The sequence below is a fragment of the Lygodium microphyllum genome, chromosome 16 (assembly GCF_053477565.2).
Source record: "Lygodium microphyllum isolate KBCC chromosome 16, Lygodium_microphyllum_v1.1.10, whole genome shotgun sequence".
NCBI lineage: Eukaryota > Viridiplantae > Streptophyta > Polypodiopsida > Schizaeales > Lygodiaceae > Lygodium > Lygodium microphyllum.
Window position 1 is genome coordinate 19129296 of NC_141150.1, and position 21595 is coordinate 19150890.

The 21595-nt window shown below is 43.1% G+C and overlaps 1 protein-coding gene across 2 annotated transcripts in view; it reads right to left on the reverse strand.

The window, feature by feature from the left end:
* LOC148022587 (sterol 3-beta-glucosyltransferase UGT80A2-like) overlaps positions 1 to 21595 on the reverse strand; it is a 143318-nt gene that overhangs the window by 113471 nt on the left and 8252 nt on the right. For both annotated transcript variants that reach the window (XR_015693512.1, XM_087695545.1), the window contains exons 3-4: positions 6019 to 6176; positions 5681 to 5923 (exon numbers count right to left, since the gene is read on the reverse strand). Coding sequence is in view for 1 of the 2 variants with exons in the window: in XM_087695545.1 (XP_087551671.1) it covers positions 5681 to 5923; positions 6019 to 6176 (401 nt within the window). In the remaining variant the exon portion in view is untranslated. The remainder of the gene's footprint in view (positions 1 to 5680; positions 5924 to 6018; positions 6177 to 21595) is intronic.

Sequence of the window (21595 nt, forward strand, 5' to 3'; positions counted from 1 at the left end):
TTTAGATGCAGTCAAAAGGATCATGAGATATGTAAAGGGTACTACAGATTATAGGTTGTTTTATGCATATAGAAAATCTCTTGACTTGACAGGGTTTATTGATGCTGATTGGGCTGGTTGTGCCTATAACAAGAGGTCAACCAGTGGTTATGCATTTGGATTGGAAAATAGTATGATTAGTTGGTAGAGTAAGAAACAACCTACTGTTGCATTGTCGAGTACAGAAGCTGAGTACAGAGGAGCTACCTTAGCGGCTTGCGAAGCAGTTTGGTTGATGAAACTACTGAAAGACTTGGGAATACAACTGGAAAGCAGAGTGAGATTGTATTGTGATAACCTTAGCAGTGTTATGTTGGCTAGCAATCCTGTCTACCATGCAAGCTCCAAACATATTAAAGTTCACTACCATTTCATCAAAGAAATGGTTCTTATAGGGCAGATTGACTTGATTCATGTGAAGACTGCAGACCAGGTGGCAGATATATTTACAAAGTCTCTTGTTAAAGAAAAGTTCATATATTTCAGACAGCTACTTCAAGTTTATCAGATGGTTTGAGCTTGAGGGAAAGTGTTAGAATATCAAGCTCCCGCTACTCTTCAGTCAGTCTATCTTTATGTGTGTAAACAACATTAGTTGGATACAGTTGTATACATATGTAACATTCAATAAGTCGGTGTAGTCAGTGACTTAACCACAGCTAGTCTTGGTTAGTCATACCTATGTGTGTAAGTCTCTTTCAGAGAGTATGATGGAAGAATAATGAAAGAAGAACAACAATGAGCTGAGGCTCATCTTCCGCTCCACTCTATCTCTCTCCCTCTCTTCCAACAGTATCTAGTTTTATAAAGTTGTTCGTCATTTCAACCTGTAATTCTGCCTTTATTTCATTGTATTTACCCTGTTCCCACTCACTAATGCATATTTGCGTATGTGTTTTCATTTCTTGCTCTATTTTGTCATACATTGATGCATACATCTCTGTAATTTCAGCCCGTATGAAGGATTTCATGTCTTCCATGCTTCCCATGCCTGTTGTTTTTCCATGGTGTCAATTCGTCATGCATCTAACCGCACCTACAGAGTGGTCATGGACCTGGTAAAGTCCGCGAGTAGCAAACTTGACTAACAAATAGGCAGCTGCAAACTTGGACGGCCATGAGACCGAGAAACATCGAATTCTCACTACCACATGGGCATCCCAAAGCATCTTCTTCCACCAAATTTGATGGAGATTTATCGCTAGCGGCAAATCTCCAAGCTCAAATCAAGGACATGCAACAACAATTGGCCGAGATGCGCACTTCCTGTTTTCGTTTGTGGCCATAGCCATGAGGACGTTGCCTCTTCAGTTCCAACTTGACCTCTTTAAAGGGAAAAAGAAGGGATGTAATTACTAATCAGATGAATATCAATTCATAGCTTGCCAAATGCATGGTATACTTTGATTTGTTTTAGTTCAATGACGCTCAACGTATCGGGCCTATACAAATCATGTTACAAGGAAAGGCACATGTTTGGTGGGTGGAGCTTGTACAAGAATTTGACTTTAAGATTCGTTATAGAAAGGGTGCAACTAATATGGTTGCCAATGCTCTTAGTTGAATACCCAAGGTTAATATCTTATCCTTCTCTGAAATCTCAATTGATTTCTATATCTCCCTCAAGGGGCATTGTCAAAGTGATATTTACTTTGGTAAGATCTGGCACTAGTTCAAGAGGGATCTCGTAACCTAGGAAGCTTTGGCGGTCCTAATGGTTGAAAGCTAGCTGTTGAGAAAGAAGGCAGAAAAGTATTCCATTCATAATAGAGTAATTTATAAACAAGGCAAAGTGTGAGTGCCCATCCACAAGAAAATTTTATACGAGTTTCACAATGTACGGAGCGTTGGATACCTTGGCATACACTAGAATTCGGCCTTGTTTACTCACTACTTTTATTGACTGCATATTAAGACTATAGTTTTGAGTCTTATATGCGAGAGTGCCCGCAGTGTCAACTTAATAAAGCTAATCGCACAAACAAGCGGGGATGTTATATCCATTACAAATTCCCAATAGAAAGTGGAGTAGCATTTCTATTGATTTTGTAGTACGATTGCCCCATACAAATTGGGGTCATGACACAATTTGGACTATGGTCAATTGATTGACGAAAATGGATCGATTCATTCCTACAAAGATGACCGTGAAAAGCCACAAGTTGGCTGGTCTCTTTGTCAAACATCTTTATAGACTTTATGATTTGCCGGATGAAATAGTCAAAGACGGAGATCCTAAGTTTACTCATCATTTCTACAAATCAGTTCTCCAAAAACTGAAAACTTGCTTGCCCATGTTGTCCTCGGAGCATCTTAAAACCAATGAAAAAAACAAAAGAACAAATCAAACCATGAAGAATATGTTGCATGCATATGTCTTCCATAAGCAATCTGATTGTGTATCTTCCTCAAATTGAGTTTCCTTATAACAGTGTTAAGCATTCAACTATTGGCTATAGCCTGTTTATGCTTATATGCAGTAATGAGCCAAAACCATCAATTGCCAAAGAGCTCAAGGGGGTGAAAATGTAGTCTCTGGTTGACTATCAGCATGATATGCAAGAGATGTAGACGATTCCTAAGAAAAGCATTAAAACCGCCCAAGAACGTGCCACATTTTATGCTAACCAACATCATACTTCTTGGGAGCTTCAGAAGGACATGTGGGTTTACGTTAAAGTCGCAAAAGGACTCTGATTCAATGACTATCGACAAGTGCTACAAATTGTCTTCGAGGTATTGTGGTCCTTCCATATTAGTCTTTTGAAAGAACGATTGGAATAAAGGTGAATTGATTGTTCTGATTGACAAAGTTCCACAGCTCCAAGAAATCGCTCAATAATATATTCCACTTGAACCTGAATTGGTTCTTGACCTTAGGACTAAACCATCTCGTCAAACCGTTTATCCTAAGTATTTGGTTGAGTGAAAAAACTACTCAGAGGAAGAGGCTACTTAAGAGTTAATATGTTTGTTGAAAATTCGTTTTTCTCACTTTGTCCCTAAGGATATTGCTGATGATAGCAATCATTTATAAGGGGGGAAGTGTTACACCCTCGGACATTTGGATGGACACTAGTAGCTTTGGTCACAGTCGTCATGAAGTGACTTAATGCAAATGCACCAAGGACACATTAGGGTTGCAACAATCAAGTCCTACTTATAGGACTCAAGGCCCTATTATGAACATGGATTGCGTAATCACCACTCTTGGACTCTTGGCCTATTGGCCAATACATCCGTATATTGAGATGTTGTGGGTTGGTGGTATGGGACACCAACCCTTGAGATGTGGTCATGACCCAATGCATTGCTAGCTCCGAGGCTCGAGGGTGAGTCCATTTCGCTCCATTGCTAGGAGGTGAGTCTAATGTCCATTCCCTTTTATTTGTGGATATGATTTGTATCGTATCTCGCATGCAAGTTGAATCCTACAGGATATTTCACCTAGCACTAGCATTAATTTATTAGTTAATGCCTAGTCCCCCAATGTCACCACTGGATATTTAATGGCCTAATTAATGGCTCAGGCCCAAACTAACACCAAGTACCCACAAGTACCTATCCAACATAACCATTTACGACTTTTGCTAATGTCACCCACTCTTCACTTGGGTTACTTAGGTTGTCGCCATAACTTAACTGGCTTGCGCTTCATATATGCATCTCACATACGCACAACTTAATAAGACCAAAGCTAAGCGTTGAAAATGCACGTCCTCATGACAAAGGCCTTTGAGTTTCACCACAAACACGGCATGGCTATGCCCAAGTCACCTTCAAACGAGACACAACTTTGGTACTTTTGATAAGGGCACCTCGGTTATGACTCCCTTTATGAGTTGTCATGATGTTTTATGGTTGAGGGCCTTCCATGCCTAAAACTGTTTAAGGATGTTTGCGGAGTCTATCAATTGGAGAATAGCATCGCACAACATTCCCTCATCAAACCACACATAGAGTAAATGAGGCACCTTGGTTGATTCATCTTAACCTTATTGGCAGATTGTCCACCACCTCTATAAATGGTTCACAATACCTTTTCCTCATAGTGGATGAATTTTCAAGGGATATGTGGGTGTATTTCCTCAAAGAAAATCTAATGTTTTTATATACTTCTCCACATGGATGCATCTGCTATCACCTGCCTATCAGCCTCAATTCGAGTTAGACAAGGACATTACCTAGACGAGGGATATCACAATTCATGGAGTTCACCCCACGTGTTGTCTCAGCCTGGCACCCACTTCCATCAGCCTGGTGACATCTCTCTCAGCTAGCAAGCATCTTCTCTCAATTAGTAACACCCTGCTGCATCATGGCAACCTGTTCCTAAGCATCCTACAGCTGCATTTCCACAACCAAAATGCTGCCAAGCTGTCCAAGGTCATCCAGCACAGCATCTAACCCAGGATGCCTTGCATTTTTGCAATTTACAAGCTGCCCAGCACCTATTGAGGCTCTCCCAGCAGTCGTTTAAATCAACAGCACCTAGATTGGCATGTAACAACCTGTTCTGATCACTCAAAGCTGCATTTTGGGTTCCAACAGGCTGCCTGCTCATCGTCTGCCACCTAGAGCACTTTTTGACTGCTGTACATTATTCTACTCTCTTCTACAACAGCTTCCTACCATCCAGTATCATGTGTTTCACAGTCTGGAGGCTTGGACCTGCTGCCACTTTTGCATTTTCTCATCCTATTGATTAAACAGCAGTCATCTTGACAGCAGCCCTCATTCGAAGAGATTATGTCATCATCTTCAGCACCTACAGCTATTAAGGACTTTGTTTCGCTCCCTCTACTGCTGTTCATCATCGCCTTGTGTCATCTTCAGTACCTAGAAGACTGTGTTTGCTCCTCCATAGAGCATTCTCATCCAGAAGCATTGCCACCTGATCAGCCAGGACAATGCAGTCATCTCCAAGCTCTAATTGATACCATCAACTCAACTCTGCTCATCTAGTATTGGTCCTAGAGACACAGAACCCTAAGGCTGGCTCACTTTATTACATGGTTCATCATTACATTCATATTTTTTGTTTCCCATTTCTATGTTAAAGTTGCCATGCACACTCTGTGTTCCTCCCCACAAACACTACCGTTTCTTTACAAAGTCTTGACTTCACTAACCTGCTTAACAGCCCAGTGTAGATACTACGGATAAGAGTCTTCCAAGGTTTTAGTAAGTTTCTCATTATTCTACTTGAAACACTAAAAAAGCTCGTCTTTACAATCTTCGAGCTATCACCCATTATGTGCCTGGATGCAGATACACAGCATGCCCATACAAGAAGCAATATCAAGAAACAAAAGGCTCTAATTTCACGAGCTCTAAGAGGCTCACTTGCAGTGTTTTCAGCTTAAACTTGATGCAGGCAAGTTTTGGTATATAGATACCTGAGAATTACAAACCATATAATGTTCTTCTATAGAATCAATCAGATTTCATTGACTCTTTGGAGGGTAAGTTCCAATACAAATTTGCAAAAACAAATCTGCTCGATTTGCATATGCTTTAAAGTTTACATTTGCACCTTGAGCTAAACATACGCCTACCTAACTCTAATCTTAAAACCCATTCACAAGGACAATGACAACCACTGACATCTCAAAACAATTCAAGGTAGAAATAGAACTACCTTTAAACGTTTCCCTATAGCGACAAAAGGTTGAACATCCCCTCTTGTGCCTACAATAAGCATGGCAATGCTAAGCTTTGACGGGATCGCCTTAGGTGGATCAATATAAACAAAGTCGTCATCTAATTGAGCAGGTTCTTGATCCGGTACATCCAAATCAAACAAAGTGGGTGCAGTTTGATCAACATCCACCTCAACAGTTCCATCATTTTTTATTTTGGCCAAGTTCTCAATTATCTTTTTCTGCAAGAAAAGACAACAGTCACAGTCAAAGTACTGCATTGAACTAAGACATTTATGGGTTTACTGTTTGGTACAACCAGAAAATCTAAAATTACCCGCTTCCTTTCAGAAAGCTTCTCTGCTGGGCTAGGGACAGCATCACCATGGCTCTGCTGCTTTTCTTTTTCAGTCCGAGATCTTGAAAAGAGAGGACTATCTTCAAAATCATGTTTACTTGAACCTACAGTGGGAGCTGTTTTGCACCTGCTAAATGCTGTATAAAAGACATTGGTAGAAATTACAAGCACTCTAGAACCTTTTACATCAGCATTAATTCCTGCAACATGGACATGGATGTGAAAAGAAACACATGCACTTCTCATTCATCACAGACTCCCAAACTAAAAGACTCTAAGTACCAGATCTGGAATCATTTTCAAGATACCAAGAATATGTTAAATGTGCTGTTTGCATATTATATATAATCACAAAAATCATTTCGAAACCTCAAGTAACAAGAACAAGAACATAAAATATTTTTGTAATTCCTGAAGTCCTGCAACTCTTAGTTTTTGTAATTCCTGAAGTAACAAGAACAAGAACATAAAATATTTTGTAATTCCTGAAGTCCTGCAACTCTTAGTTTTATGAATAAGGAGTCATCGAATGAGGTGATAAGCTCACATAGATATAAAAAATCATACCCAAACTGGTTAAATGATGTCCATTCCACAACTACATCAAAAACCTATATCTCCCTAAACACGGTCACTAGAATCAAGTAACATCAAACCTTCAGATACTAGGCTTATGTATCAGGGATCAGCCAATATTTGCCAGAATGTTTTGTGGACCTCTTGATGGGCAGATTGATTAAGCACTTTACAGTCTTACACCATTCAATATTTCATGATGGTATGTTTAGATGATCTAGATGTAAAGGATCATAAGAAAGGGTGTTTAGATGCATTGTATAACACAATTGTGACCTAGTATATTGCTATGTTTGTCTTTCTAAGAACTTGGCAAAAGATAACTGCTAGACTGTTATAACCGGGATTATGTATCAGGAATCAGCCATAATTTGCAAAACATTTTGTGGTCCTCTTGATGAGAAGACTGATTATGCATTGTATAGTCTTACATGATTGAATAATTCAGGAAATATAAATGTAGATGCTCTACATGTAAAAGCCCATAAAAAAAGGTGTTCATGTGCATTGTTTAACACAATTGTGACCTAGTATACTGCGATGTTCGTCTTTCTATGGAAAAGATAACTGCTAGAGTGTTATACCCCCAACTAATTTTGGCACAGCAGCCAATTAACATATGCCGCTCACCATGTGTGTGAGCTGCAACCTAATGGACCAGGTGTGAGAGAGTGTGCGATATGCAAGGTGGACAGTGTAAAAGACAGCAATGAAACTGCAAATGTTCTACCAAGAAGGAAGTTGGAGATATGGTTTTCATGGTTGGAAAGAGCATTTCAATTTGAGGATGAATGACAGCGCCTTCTCCTATGATGACATGCCATCACATCTGGCCTTTTTTAACATGGCAAAAATAATCAAGTTTCTCTTTTTCCATTTCCTTCTTAAAAATTACAAGATCTGGTGTTTCATTTAAAAAAATATAGAGGTGATTTTTGTGACATGCTTTTATTCATAAACTAATTTTACTGCATTTTTCGTACCTAACATTTTTATTAGATGGACTCATGTTTTTCAGTAGAATACATCACACGTGGAAACAAGGTATTCATATTGCTGATTTCGAAGAAGATGTTGTTCTCGTTTGGAGACATCATTGTTGTTCTGGCCTATACCTAGCATGACAGATGCAACCAGCCAAGTATCCACTAGTTCACTACTGAAATTCACTACTATTTGTTGCATGCATTTGTCAATCTCAGGCTGTAGTGTTGGCATCAATTGTGTATGATTTTGAATGCAAAAGAATGTGCCTGGAAGGATACAACCAAAAGTTTTGAGATGTGTTGCTTCCAACTCCTACTTGTCATGCAGTACTGTTGTTAAAGCAAATAACAATGTTGTTAGTTGTGCAAAGTTCTAAGGGACTGTGTTAGCAGACTTGTTTTTACCTGTCTTTTCTCATGTTCATCTCCTAGTTGTATTGCCAGCCCTACACAAAGGAAAAAGAGCAGAACACAGATGCTGATGACAAAACTGAAGCAGTTATAGCAATAAAAGCAGTCAACCTGCATTGAAAACAGGTCGCCTCAACCTGCTGTCCACAAAACGCAGAAGAGAAAGGGTCAGAAACAAGTCTCCAGCCCTGAAACAGCCCAATAAACAGTAAACCCGGTGTCGAAAGGTCGTATCCATCGAGGATCAGAGATAGAAGGAAGCAGAGATAGGAGATGGAAGAGAAGAAAAAGAGCAGACAAGAGGTAAACACGACAAAGACAAAGCACAATGAATCAAATCAATATGTATTGATAAAACCTGGAATCCCTTGTCTGGCACTACTCAGAAGCAATCTTCAAGCATTAGATCTCCTGGAGCTCCTTCATAGAACAAAAACATGCATCAAAATAACAGCTCCTCTGCCACTCAGAACCCAAATCTGATGGCTTTGTTGGCTCCGAAATGGGAGATAAAATCCCAAGACACCTGAACTAGGATCTCCTAGTTCACTCCTTCTTCTTCCAATTCAAAGTGCAGTTTTCAGCCTGTCAACAGCGATCGCAATGCGTGTGATTTCGCCAATCTTTCTTTTTTATGAAAAATCCCATAATTGGCTGAAAAAGCAACTTGCTTTTTGCATGCCATCCTAATCTAGAAGCTTTTCTAAATTTTTCGTATTTTTACAATAAATAATATCAAAAATAAGTTAAAATTGTCCAAAAATCTAGTATTTTTGGACCATTCATGCCACTCACACTAGTACTAATGACTCAAATCACATTGACTCTCTTAATCAATTAGAAATTTGGATGATAATAAACTCTAGAGTTTTTCACACTATGCCTGCATAATGGCACCACATCCACCCTCTCTGAATCTGCATATCCTCCAGTATGTTCCAAAATCCTAGTTGTCATCAAATTCTGAGTCCTCCTCATCCTCTGTAACCATATCCTTTGCTTCTTCATCTTCCATATCTTCCTGGCTACCCCCTGTGTCATGGCCACTATTTTCTTCCAATTCTGGCAATTCACAGACATTAGATTCCCGCCTCTTCAATAATTTGATTATGTTCTCTCCTACCGGAAATTCTATGGCTGTCCCATCCAGCTCATTTAATGCATAAGTAGCATTATCAAACACATGTCTTGCCACATAAGGTCCAAACCATCTTTTGGAAACTTTACGCATGGCACTATGCTGATTGTCTAAACTGCTACCATAAACCAATACCTAATCCCCATCTTGTATGGTTCTTGGCCTCAATCTATGTCCTTTGTCAAACCGTTTCTTGTTTTGTATCCTTGCTGCCCTTAACTTTGCAATCGCTGCCTCTATGTATTCTGACTTTCTTTCCAACTATCTAATGCGTAATGCCAACAACTCCTCTCGATTCAACTCCTCTTTCCAAGGTAGCACACTCCATATGACTGTCATCTCTTCTATCAGCATGATAGGTTTTTGACCATACACCAATTCTGCAGGCATATATCCTATAACAACACTATGAGTTGTTCTGTCAGCCCACAAGGCATAAGGAAGCAATCGTGGCCACTCTTTTACCTTCTCTCCACATGCTTTTGCCAATGCCTTCGCAATAGGTGAATGACCTCTTTCACTTTTTCCATTTCCTTCAAGGTTATAGGCTGAAGTTAAAGCAAGCTTTATCCCCAATCGTGCAAAGAAATCATGAGCCTCATCTGCATCTAGCTCACCCCTATCTACTGTAATTTTTCCCACACAGCCATACTGACAAAAGATCTCTTCTAAGAGAAAAGTACACACTGCATTTGTTGTCTTAGTACGTAGAGCTCTCTCTTCTACTTGATTAGTCAAGTCTTCATAAGTACAAGATATCTCATTTGCCAAAGACCTGTAGGCATCATGACTAAATCCACCACCCACTTAAAATGAAGAGACAATGGATATGTCGGCTGCAATCCATCCCGATGTCTCACAACTGAATACATTTGACATGTCTTAAATGTTTCCACAAAGTGAGCAACATCCTTATACATACCCTGCACTAATATCTTTCTTTGATCTTTGCAAAAGTAGCCCAAATACCTCTGTGGCCAACCCACAAGCTTTCATGAAATTCTTGCATAACATTTACTTGTGAAGCTCTGTCACCCAAAACTCGCAATGGCATACCCTGTTTCTTTTTAGCATGTCTCCATAAGTATCCATCTTTTAAGAAAAACCCATAGGCTTTCCTCTTGATCTTTTTAAACTCCTCATCTGACTATTCATCTCTCTTTGTTAATGTACTCAGGTATTGATCAATTCTCAGCCACTCTCCTGCATATTTGTCTTCCAAAAACACTTCTACACAATATGCAAAACATCTAAAGTGTCTTCTCTTTGTTGTCCAAGCTTCTGTTAATGTTGTAACAACACCTTGCATAGCTAAATTCGCTCTTGCAACATCATTTTCAGCTACAAGAAAGTCATTTTCTTCCTCCTCATCCATCATCCCATCTTCATTCTCATAGCGTGCTCAAGATATCATGTCTGCCACTAGGTTATCTCTTCCTACAATATCCTGAAATTCAGGGTTCAAAGATTTGATGTATACAATCCACCGGAGCATAGCAATGTCCGCGGTAGCACAACTAGTAATCATACCCAATACGGACAAACAATCGGTCTCAATGACTACACGAGCTCCCATAAAATACTCCTTATCACATTTAAGGGCTGTCACAATTCCCCATAATTCTTTTTTTACCTCTGGATACCTTCTTTGCCGTTCAATCAATACTTTAGCACCAAAGCGAATTGCATATCTTTGCCATTCCTCATCATCTTGCCCAATTACCCATCCAATCCCGATTGGGCTTGTATCAACAATAATAATGATAGGCTTTCCATGTGAATAGTCAACCTTTCTCAATGTAGGAGCAAATTTTAAGAGCTGCTTCAATTTCTTCATTGCTTTCTGATGCTTCCTTTCCCAATGAAATCCCTAACCTTTTCTCAGAAGCTGATATAGAGCATCGGCTACATGTGCAAAGTGAGAAATCCATATCAAATAGAACGCACATCCTATCTTTTTCCTGGCTTAGGGGCTACTGCCCCTCCCCTTTCCTCTTGTCCTTTTTCATCCAATTTTGCAACCTTCAATTAAAGATCCCACATGCCTTTGACCAATTCATCTAAGACATCTCCCTAACACAGGGAACAATAGCAAGTACGGCCATAGGGTTAGTCACAAAAGTGGATGGCTTAGTGGATACTTCAACTATTTTGCCCGTAACAGTGGGCAAGCTAGAGACATGCAATCTTTCTCTTCTTCTGTGCTTTTTTACAATTGCATTAACAACTTCCTTGACATGTCTCCACTCTATTTTCAGGCCCGTTTCTGTAGTCTAATCTTCTAGCAAATCATCAAGCTTCTCTTGAAACTCAAGATCTGTTGCTTGTAGAAACAATTCAATTTTCTGACTTGCAAGAGCTTGCTGTTTTGCAAGATCCAACTGCTCAAATCAACTTTCAAATTCTCTTAACAATTCTATAGCCACAAGACCCTTATTGGGTTGTAAAACCCACTCCTGAAAAGTCTTGCGCGTAATCAAACTGGTATCCTCAATGTAAAATTCTTCCCTGAGTGTCTTCTTAAAAGCTACCCAGTCAGCATCTTGCATGTATAATTCAGTAATTCGCGCTTTCAGTTCATGTACAGTAACACATACAAAATAACGGCTCCATGCAAGTTAAGCCACCCCAAAAAATTCCATCTTTTGAGCATAGGTATGTACATATACAGATACATTCCTACCATTGAATAACTTCATCTCAGGCCAACTGCTTACAGAACGTTCATCACAACACTTTCTGTTTGTGCAGAAGCATGTATCATCTGTTGTTGTACCTGCATAAGCATATTCAGATTCGGCACCAACTGTTGTAAAACATCTCTGGAGATTGTGTTCGAATATTCTCCCATCTTGTCTTTCCTTCTTCTAATGACCTTTCATGTCGGGTTCACCAATGTCAGAGGGGTTTTTATCAAAAGGTCGTATCCACCGGGGATTAGAGATAGAAGGAAGTAGAGATAGGAGATGAAAGAGAAGAAAAAAAATAGACAAGAGGTAAACACGACAAAGACAAAGCACAATGAATCAAATCAATATGTACTGATAGAGCCTGGAATCCCTTGTCTGGCACTGCTCAGAAGCAATCTTCAGGCATTAGATCTCCTGGAGCTCCTTTGTAAAACAAAAACGTGCATCAAAATAACAGCTCCTATTCTGCTCAAAACCCAAATCTGATGGCTCCATTAGCTCCGAAAGGGAGGTAAAGTCACAAGACACCTGTTCCAGGATCTCCTAGTTCACTCTTTCTTCTTTCAATTCAAAGAGCAATTTCCAGCATGTCAACAACAATCGCGACGCGCGCAATTTCGCCAATCTTTCTTTTTTATGAAAAATCCCATAACTAGCTGAAAAAGTAACTTGCTTTGCATACCATCCGAATCTAGAAGCTTTTCTAACTTATTCGGATTTTTACAATAAATAATATCAAAAATTGGCTAAATTTGTCTAAAAATATAGTATTTTTGGATCGTTCATGCCACTCACACTAGTACTAATGACTCAAATCACATTGACTCTCTTAATCAATAAGAAAGTCGGATGATGACGCACTCTAGAGTTTTTCACAATGTGCCTGCGTAGTGGCACGACACCAGATGGCACACAGCAAAATGTTGATGGAAACAAGCCAAAAATTAAGAGAAAATGGTCACCCAAGCTATAGAGCAGTTGCAATATCACGAACAGATCCAAGCAGCAGATGAAAAGGCAAAATGCTAACCTACACCAGCATAAAACAGCAGCAAAAACAGTGATCTTAAAATTCGATACCATATCTGAAGCGGATGCAATGATGAAAGCGTGGAAAACTATTGTAATAGGTTGTTGAATGCAAGAGAAAAAGGAAAAGAGAAACACTGCAAAAGAAAAAAACATTACATAAAGAACTCAAAAGCAAAGAGATGCTCGGAAAATGGAATCCATGTACCAAGATATGAGACAATACAGATCCAACATGAGTCACTAGCTGTCCAAGGCACCAGCATGGGCTCTCTCTCTCCACCAGAACCTAAAGGAGGTGAATGACACTAAATAAAGAGGTGGAGCCCCAATATATTAAGCATAAAATATGCCTCAAATAAAGCCTGGTTGGCCAACATTAATGCTGGCCGACTGGCATCATAATCACCAAATGGGCAAGAAATGCCCACCAAAAAAAATGCCTAAAATAACTACAATGTGCCCAGCCCTAAATGACACACATAAACTAACATATCTGCTAACAATCTATGCATTATATAAGACAGTGAGAGGTCATGTACGAGCACCTTGGGAGGCTATCAAAGAGAATTGGTAGTACCATAGGAGTAAAACAAGAATACCCACTTTCACCCACATTTTTTATTTATATATAGATGAAGTGTCTGATTACATTGACCGACATGGAGAAAACGGAGCCAGTCTAGCAAAGGTGTTGATACTGATATTATTGTATATAGATGGCATTCTTCTTATTTCAAATTCACCAAAGGGATTGCAACGTCACCTAGATGCTTTGCATGTCTTTTGTAGAAACAGAGATCTCACAGTAAACCTTGGAAAGACCAAAACCATGGTCTTCAATACTTCAGTAGCATGGGTGACTAAATCCATGTACCACTTCACATTTGGAGCAAACATAGTAGAGAATGTGAGGAAATATGCTTATCTAGGAGTCACCTTCTCTTGCCTCCACAATTTATGTTAAGAGGGGCATCAGAGGCACGTCTAGCACAAGGCTATGCAGCACTAGAGGCACTTGAGCATAAATATGCTCACATACAGTTCCAAAAGCCTCGCACTAAAATATGGTTGTTTGACACCCTAGTCACATCTACACTACTGTATGGAGTAGAGGTATGGGGCTGCAACTTGTACCACAGACGTCTTAGTCAACTCATTGATCGCATCGGTACAGAAAGAGATTATTATGATGATTGGGATAGCATAGAAAGGCCACTAATCATGATGATAGCACGTATGATTAGGAGTAACCCTTCCATCCCATACCCCATTGTTAGAGCAAAGTTGAGAGTAGAGTCTATAGTCATAGAGGCACTCTTCAAGGCAATGACCTTTTGGCATAGCTTATGGGATCTCCCACCTCTAGATACTAACTTCATCTAGACAACTAGCAGCAAAGAGGGAGAACTATTAATTTTCACAAATAACTATTTGGATGAGTCTACATGGTTTGGATATTCACCACCTTTTACCTTTTGACTACAACCTTGACTACCCTACATTTTCTCTCTGTGACAAACCTTTTATATTTCAATTGTTACCAAGACATATTGACTCAATGATTCCAAATTAATTTGATGCTCATGTACTTTGAACGGCAATTTGTATTAAGCCAAATTTGGCAACTCCTAAAATTTAGAAGGTTACTATTTTTGCAAATTGCTCAAATGAAAATTTTGTTCGCATCAAAGGCTCCGGATTTTTGCAAGGAACAATTTTTCTTTGGCAACTATCTCAAATTCTTAACCAATTTGAGAGATTTTCAGAATAGAAGGTTTGGAAACTTCTTTCTCTAGAAAAGAGACATGTGGCATCTCGACGAGAACATCTGTCATTTTGAAAAAAAGTGTTCCTTCACTTGTCATAAGAGAACGTTGAGAGGGGAACCAGCTCACCCCTTTGCATGAATTTATTGAAACAAAACCATGGGCACTAAGTGTCTGAACCATATACAAAAGGTTGATTTGCTATACTTTTGGAAATTAGGGTTTTGAAATCCTAATTTATGTAGTAAGTTGATTTTCTTTTTTAATGCTTGGATTAGATCAAACTAAGTAGAAAGTGCTTCTTGGATGAGAGATAGACAGGAGAATAGAAAGCATCTGGCTGAAATATTAGCATGAGAGCTTATTCCAAATGAAAAGAGAGATCTTCAATATATAGGTGTGAAACTTGGGTGCTCAAAAGTAGAAAATAGAGGCTACAAATGACAAGTATTTCTTGGGCTTGCTCAGGGGATGTATGCATCTGGTCTCATTGTGGTAGCGGATGCGTGATGGGCGGTAATGGGAGGTAGCAAAAAAGTCGGGTATTAACAGGGCTAGTGGCAGTGGTGTGATATGGGTGCCGAGTCCGGGGCGTGAGGGAGGCCTGTAGCAGGCCGGGGGAGAGGGGGGCGGCTGCTACAAAGAGAGGAGAGATGGTGACTGCTCTTGTCAAAAGAGCAGGGAGGGCAATGGTAGGGGCGGGCTGGCATGCGAGGTCCGGCGACTCGGACGGTATGGTCCAGTTCTCGACTCGGACGAGGAGCGTGGTCACGTGGAGAGAGGGCGTCCGATTGTGCGGGGACTCCGACGAGGGACGTTCGGGGCAGTATCCGATTCGGACGAGAGCGGGAATCGGACAAGGGACGTCCGATTGTGGGGACTCGGACAAGGGGTTTAGTCCACGTGGCAGTGTCCGAGTCGGACGAGAGGGCGTCTGATTGTGAGTGGACTTAGGCGAGGAGTGTTGGGGATTCGGACGAGAGGTTTGGGAACTCGAACGAGCAGTTGGTCCGAGTGGGCGTCGATGGCGTGATGGTGAAAGCAGGTGAGTAGGGCGATGGCGGAGAGAGAGAGAGAGAGAGAGAGAGAGAGAGAGAGAGACCAGTTGCCACTATTTTCCACAGACGGGGCAAGTGACGAACAGACCGGGCAGTGACGGACGGGGCAAGTGACGGACAGACAGGGCAAGTGACGGACGGACGGGGCAGTGACGAGACGAGAGAACGGACGGACGGGGCAATGACGGTGGACGGGCCAGTGACGAGAGAGAGAGAGGCATGACCACAAACGGACGGGGCAGTGACGGGACGAGTGACGACGGACTGGCCAGTGACCGAAGGGCGAGTCACCATACCTACCATTGTACGAGGATATCATGCACTACTCCAACTTGGGGGATGTCATGTTGGCCGAAGAGTTCAATGCACGCACAGCACAGAGGCAAACCTCCTTCGAGAGCAAAGACCACATGTACAAAGAGATCGCACCGGAGGAGACAGGACTCAACCGGGCATCACAGGACACAGCTGAATGCACCGAATATGATGAACACCTATTGGCGTTAGGGGGGACACACGGACTAGCCATCCTCAACGGTCTCGACAGATGGCCCGGGTCGGATGCCCTCACATGCTTCCCACACAAGTACGCGGCCAATTGCATCGGACGGGGGGCACATGGAGCACCCACACAGAAACTGGGAGCAAGCACAGTGGACTATATCCTCGGCCCTCTATTACTTATCCCCGACATCCAGTCCTTTAAAATATCACCTCGCCCACTCGCAGTAGCTGTCGACCATGCCTATCTACAATTTGACATAACCTGCAGGTATGACCTAACCCCCCCAGCAAGCAACCCCCCAAGATTCCCCAGGTACCACTTTACCAGGCTAACTGCGAGCGCATACTCCGACCATCTCTATTGGAGCCTGCAAGAAATGAACCCCCACGCACCCCTGGAGGAGGTCACAGCACAGTTGGCGGGCACACTACACACCTCGGCTACCGAATACTTCCCCCACACATCCCCCTCCCCCCACCCCACCCCTCCGAACAAGAATGTCCCACAGAATAGCTGGTACGACGCACAGCACAGGGAAACCCGGCTCCGTCTTCAACAGGACGAAGCATGGGGAGTACACACGCATAAACAGGCACGCTTGATCTTCCGTCGCCTAGCGCCACGGAAGAAACGAGCCTACCTCTCCAAAGTGGAACACGAATTCTACCAGCTATTCTGAGGACAGGACAGCAAAGAGGCATGGAAGGCATTTCAGGAACCCTGAGCCCAGACGCCCATCACCTCCCCGAACACTTGGCACGCATATGCAACCTCACTATACCAAGTACCCAAGCAGCCCCAGCTACCCCGGCCCCCAGGGAGCAGACCCGGATCATCCACATTCTTCAGCACGGGGCGGGTTCGGGACGCCATTGATAGACTCCAAAATGGTCGTGCCCAAGACCACGAAGGCTTGGTAGCAGAGCATTTGACCCATGCCAGAGACATACTGGCATCTCTTCTAGCACACATGTTCAACAGAGCCCTATGCGAAGGCTTCCCTGCCAGCTGGTCAATTAACACCATAATACCTATCTTGAAGGCCGGAGACCCCATGGTTCCTACGAACTACCGAATAGTCATGGTTGGCCATATACTAGTCAAGTTCTATGGATCCATACTAGACCATGAGCTGAGCAAGTGGGCAGAGCAACACCAACATCGGGCGGCAGGACAAGCAGAGTTTAGGAGGGGGTTCTGCACCCTTGACCATATCCTCACACTAAGAGCCATCATAGAGGAGGGCAGAGCACATGGAAGACGGGTGTACTGCTACTTCATGGACTTCCGCAAGGCCTTTGACACAGTCCCACGAGCGAGGCTCACGCAGAGACTACAGGAACTGGAGGTCCCAACCGAAATGCGATGGGGGATACTGGCACTATACGAATCGGTAACGGGCCGAGTTCGGGCACCAAGAGGGCTGTCAAAGGAGATAACCAGCACCATCGGAGTCAAGCAGGCATGCCCACTCTCGCCCACCCTATTTGGCCTCTACATTGATGAGATCTCAAAGTACATAGATAGATTGGGCGAGGAGGAATCGAGCCTGGAAGGGACACTGATACCCATCTTACTATATGCGGACGACATAGTCCTCATCCCCAACACACCCGAAGGGCTACAGCGCCAACTGGACGCACTACAGGCCTTCTGCCAAGACAAAGACCTAACTGTGAACCTGGGGAAAACCAAGGTCATGGTGTTCAATACGTCAACCCAATGGCTCCGACGGTCGGTACCCCCCTTCACATACGACGGAGAGACCGTGGACGTGGTCCAAAGATACGTCTATCTGGGGATTACATTCTCTGGACCGAGATTTATCCTGAGAAAAGCAGCAAAAGATAGACTAACCCGAGGCTATCCAGCCCTCGGGTCAATGGAGAACCAATGTGCCCGCATACAGTTCCAGGAACCCCGGACAAAGCTCTGGCTTTTTGACACCTTGGTCACACCAGCCCTCCTGTACGGGGCTCCCATATGGGGGTCCCATCTCTACTACACGCGGAGGGCCCCACAAGATCAGCCACTGCCTAAGGAGGAGGCCACCTATGAGGGATGGGAGCAGATGGAGAGACCCTTAATACTTATGATCTCACGGATGATCCGAAGCAAGCCCTCCGTACCACACGAGATCATCCGCGCAGAGCTAGGGGCATCGCCCCTCGTGGCTGAGGCCCTCTTCCACACCGTGACCTTCTTGCACCGAATATGGGACCTGCCCCGGCACCGGTACCCCAGACTCGCCCTGAAGTCATCCAAACGGCTAGCAACACAAGGAGACACTGAGTGTTGGTATGCCCGAACAGAGACCTGGCTATGGCTCCATGGCCTGCACATGGACCACCTCCCCCCACTACAATACAGCCTAGACTGCCCACACCTAGAGCTCAGCCGAGAGGAGGTGAATTGCATCATCAGAATGGATATCATCCAGACAGACACAGCCAGGACATGGGTGACCCCCACGTCGGAACTAGAAACCAAGAAGGCTTTCTACCGAGAGCACTTCCTGCATATCTCCCCGGATGGCTTCATCACCCGCCCAAGCTACATGGACACACACCTGTCTCACGGCGTCAGAAGTGCCATCGGACAAATCCGCACGTCCTCACACCAACTACAGGTCGAAACGGGCAGATACGGGGCCGAATCTGTCAGCTCTGCCATCTCGAGCCAGAGACAGAGGAACACTATATCTGTAGATGCCCAATGTACTACGAAATCTGGGGACGCTTCCACTGCCTAGTCAGAGAAGGATTCGGCCCACTCTCCAAGGTGATGGAATTCAAAGACCAGAGATGCCTGAGGCTCTTTCTACTGGAAATACAATGCCACAGAGACCAACCTCCTAGTCCAATGTCTTGGACTTAGTGCATTCTAATGTATGTAATATGCCCGTGAAATCGTTGGGTGGTGCTGCATATTTTGTCTCCTTTATTGATGATTGTTCCAAGAAGATTTGGGTATACCTGTTGAAAAAGAAATGTGAAGTGTTTGCTATTTTTAAAACTTTTCATGCATTTGTGACTACTCAAACAGGTAGAAAGCTGAAATGCTTGAGAACTGATAATGGGGGTGAGTTCACATCAACTGAATTCAAGTCCGTTTGTGACTTGCATGGAATTAAGAGGGAGCTTACAGCTCCTTACAGCCCTTCTTCAAATGGGGTGGCTGAAAGATACAATAGGACTTTATGTGAAAGAGTGCAGTGCATGCTGTCCACTGCTAATCTCCCTCATGAATTTTGGGGAGAGGCGCTCAAAATTGCGGTTCACATTTGCAACCGCTCTCCAAACAGGTCCTTAAATAATGGCATTCCTGAGGAGGTTTAGTCTGGAAAATCGGCCTGGAGTATGAGAGCGAGGTATACTCTCGATTCTGCGAGTGGAAGGTGTTTGCAGAGACGCAAACTACTTCCAAAGTTCGTGGTGTTCGAGATGATCATGGTGGCGAGTTTACTTCTCACCTCTTTTCTTAGTTTTGCAAGGATCACAGCATTGGGTGGAGTATTCCCATCTGAACACATCGTCAAAGAATAGTGTGGTGAAGCATGCAATCAGACCATAGTGGAGATGGCCCGATCAATACTGGGTCATAGGAGTCTTTCTCATTCCCTTTGGGGTGAGGCGGTGGCTACTGTGATTCACATCAGCAATTGCTCTCTGACTTCGGTATTACAGGACATGACTCCCTATGAGGCTTTCTTCGGAAAGAAGCCTTGTGTGTCTCACTTTCGCGAAGGCTCTTGCACAAGATGTTTGGAGACATCCTATGCAGGCTAAGCTCGATTCCATCGAGTGAAATCAAACTTGAGAGCTCGTACCGCGTCCCAAGAAGAGGAAGGTGATAGGTATGAAGTGGGTCTTTAAGACCAAGTACTTTGCCAATGGTTCCTTGGACAAGCACAAAGCCAGGCTTGTTGCCAAGGGTCTTGCACAGCGGGCAGGATTGGATTATTTTGAGACCTTTGCTTCTACGGCTCAGATGTCTACTATTCGAGTTATTTGGCTCTTGCAGCCCACCACCGTTGGCATGTCTATTAGAGGGACGTCAAGCCAACCTTCTTAAATGGCATCCTTGAGGAGGAGATTTATGTTTCACAACCTCCACATTTTCTTGTGCAAGGGAAGGAGGATCGTGTCTACAGGTTGTAGAAGGCCCTTTATTGCCTGAAGCATGCTCCTCGTGCTTGTTACTAGAGGTTTGACCGCTTCTTTGTGCAGAGTGGTTTCCATTGCTCCAATCATGACCCCAACCTATACTTTCAGGTTGAGGATAGCCGCTATGTTTTGCTGATTTTGTATGTTGATGATCTTATCATTACAAGGAGCGACACTCAAGAGATGGATCACACTCGGACTATTTTGAGACAAGAGTTTGACATGATGGATCTTGGGATCCTTCACTTTTTTCTTGGATTGGAGATCAATCAGAAGGCACAAGGAATTTTTATTTCGCAACACACCTACATCTCCGCACTTCTTTCGGAGTTTCGCATGACCAAGTGTCGGCCTATTTCTTGCCCCATGGACCCAGAATCCAAGTTTGTGGCAAATGGAGTTCCCCTTACCGATCCCACCCATTACAAGTGCCTTGTTGGCTCCCTTATCTAGCCAATTTACACTCGGCTAGATATTTCATTTGTGGTGGCTTTGTTGTCTTCTTTCATGAAGACTCCTACCCAGGATCACTAGAGGGCAACTTGTGTGTTCTTCAGTATTTGCAAGGGACTCAATCCTACGGGATAATGTATGGAGAGGGGAGTCACCCTCTCTAGATGGAGTGATTCTGATTGGGCAGGTGATGCGGATTCACAACGATCCACTATAGGCTATGCTTTCTCCCTTGGATTGGGAGCTATCTCTTGGAGCAACAAGAAGCAACCTATTGTGACTCTTTCTTCTATAGAGGTTGTGTATCGGGCCTTATGTTCGACCGCTATGGAGGCCGTTTAGCTCTGTCATATGTTGGCGGAGATTCACTTTCCATAGACAAGACCTACGTGTGGACAACCAGAGTGCCCTTACTCTAGCCAAGAACCTGGTGTTTCATACTTGCACGAGGCACATTGAGGTTCAATACCACTATGTTTGAGAGCGGATCGTGGATTCGAAGCTGGCGGTGGCCTAATGTCCCATGGAGAACAATGGGATTGATCTCTTCACGAAGCCTTTGCCTCAATCTTCTTTGCTTCATCACATGAGATTGTTAGGTCTTCAAACACTCCCAGGATCTGAGAGGGGGTGTTAGCCTATCATCTCCTGGTTGTGAGCTCCTGACAGAGTCTAGAAAGAGACAGAGGAGCTCTGTCAGTTTGTTCAACATTTATGTGTTTGTGCATGTCACTTTTGAGTGGCTGCTGGCCCATTCTAGGGCGCATTTTCCAAT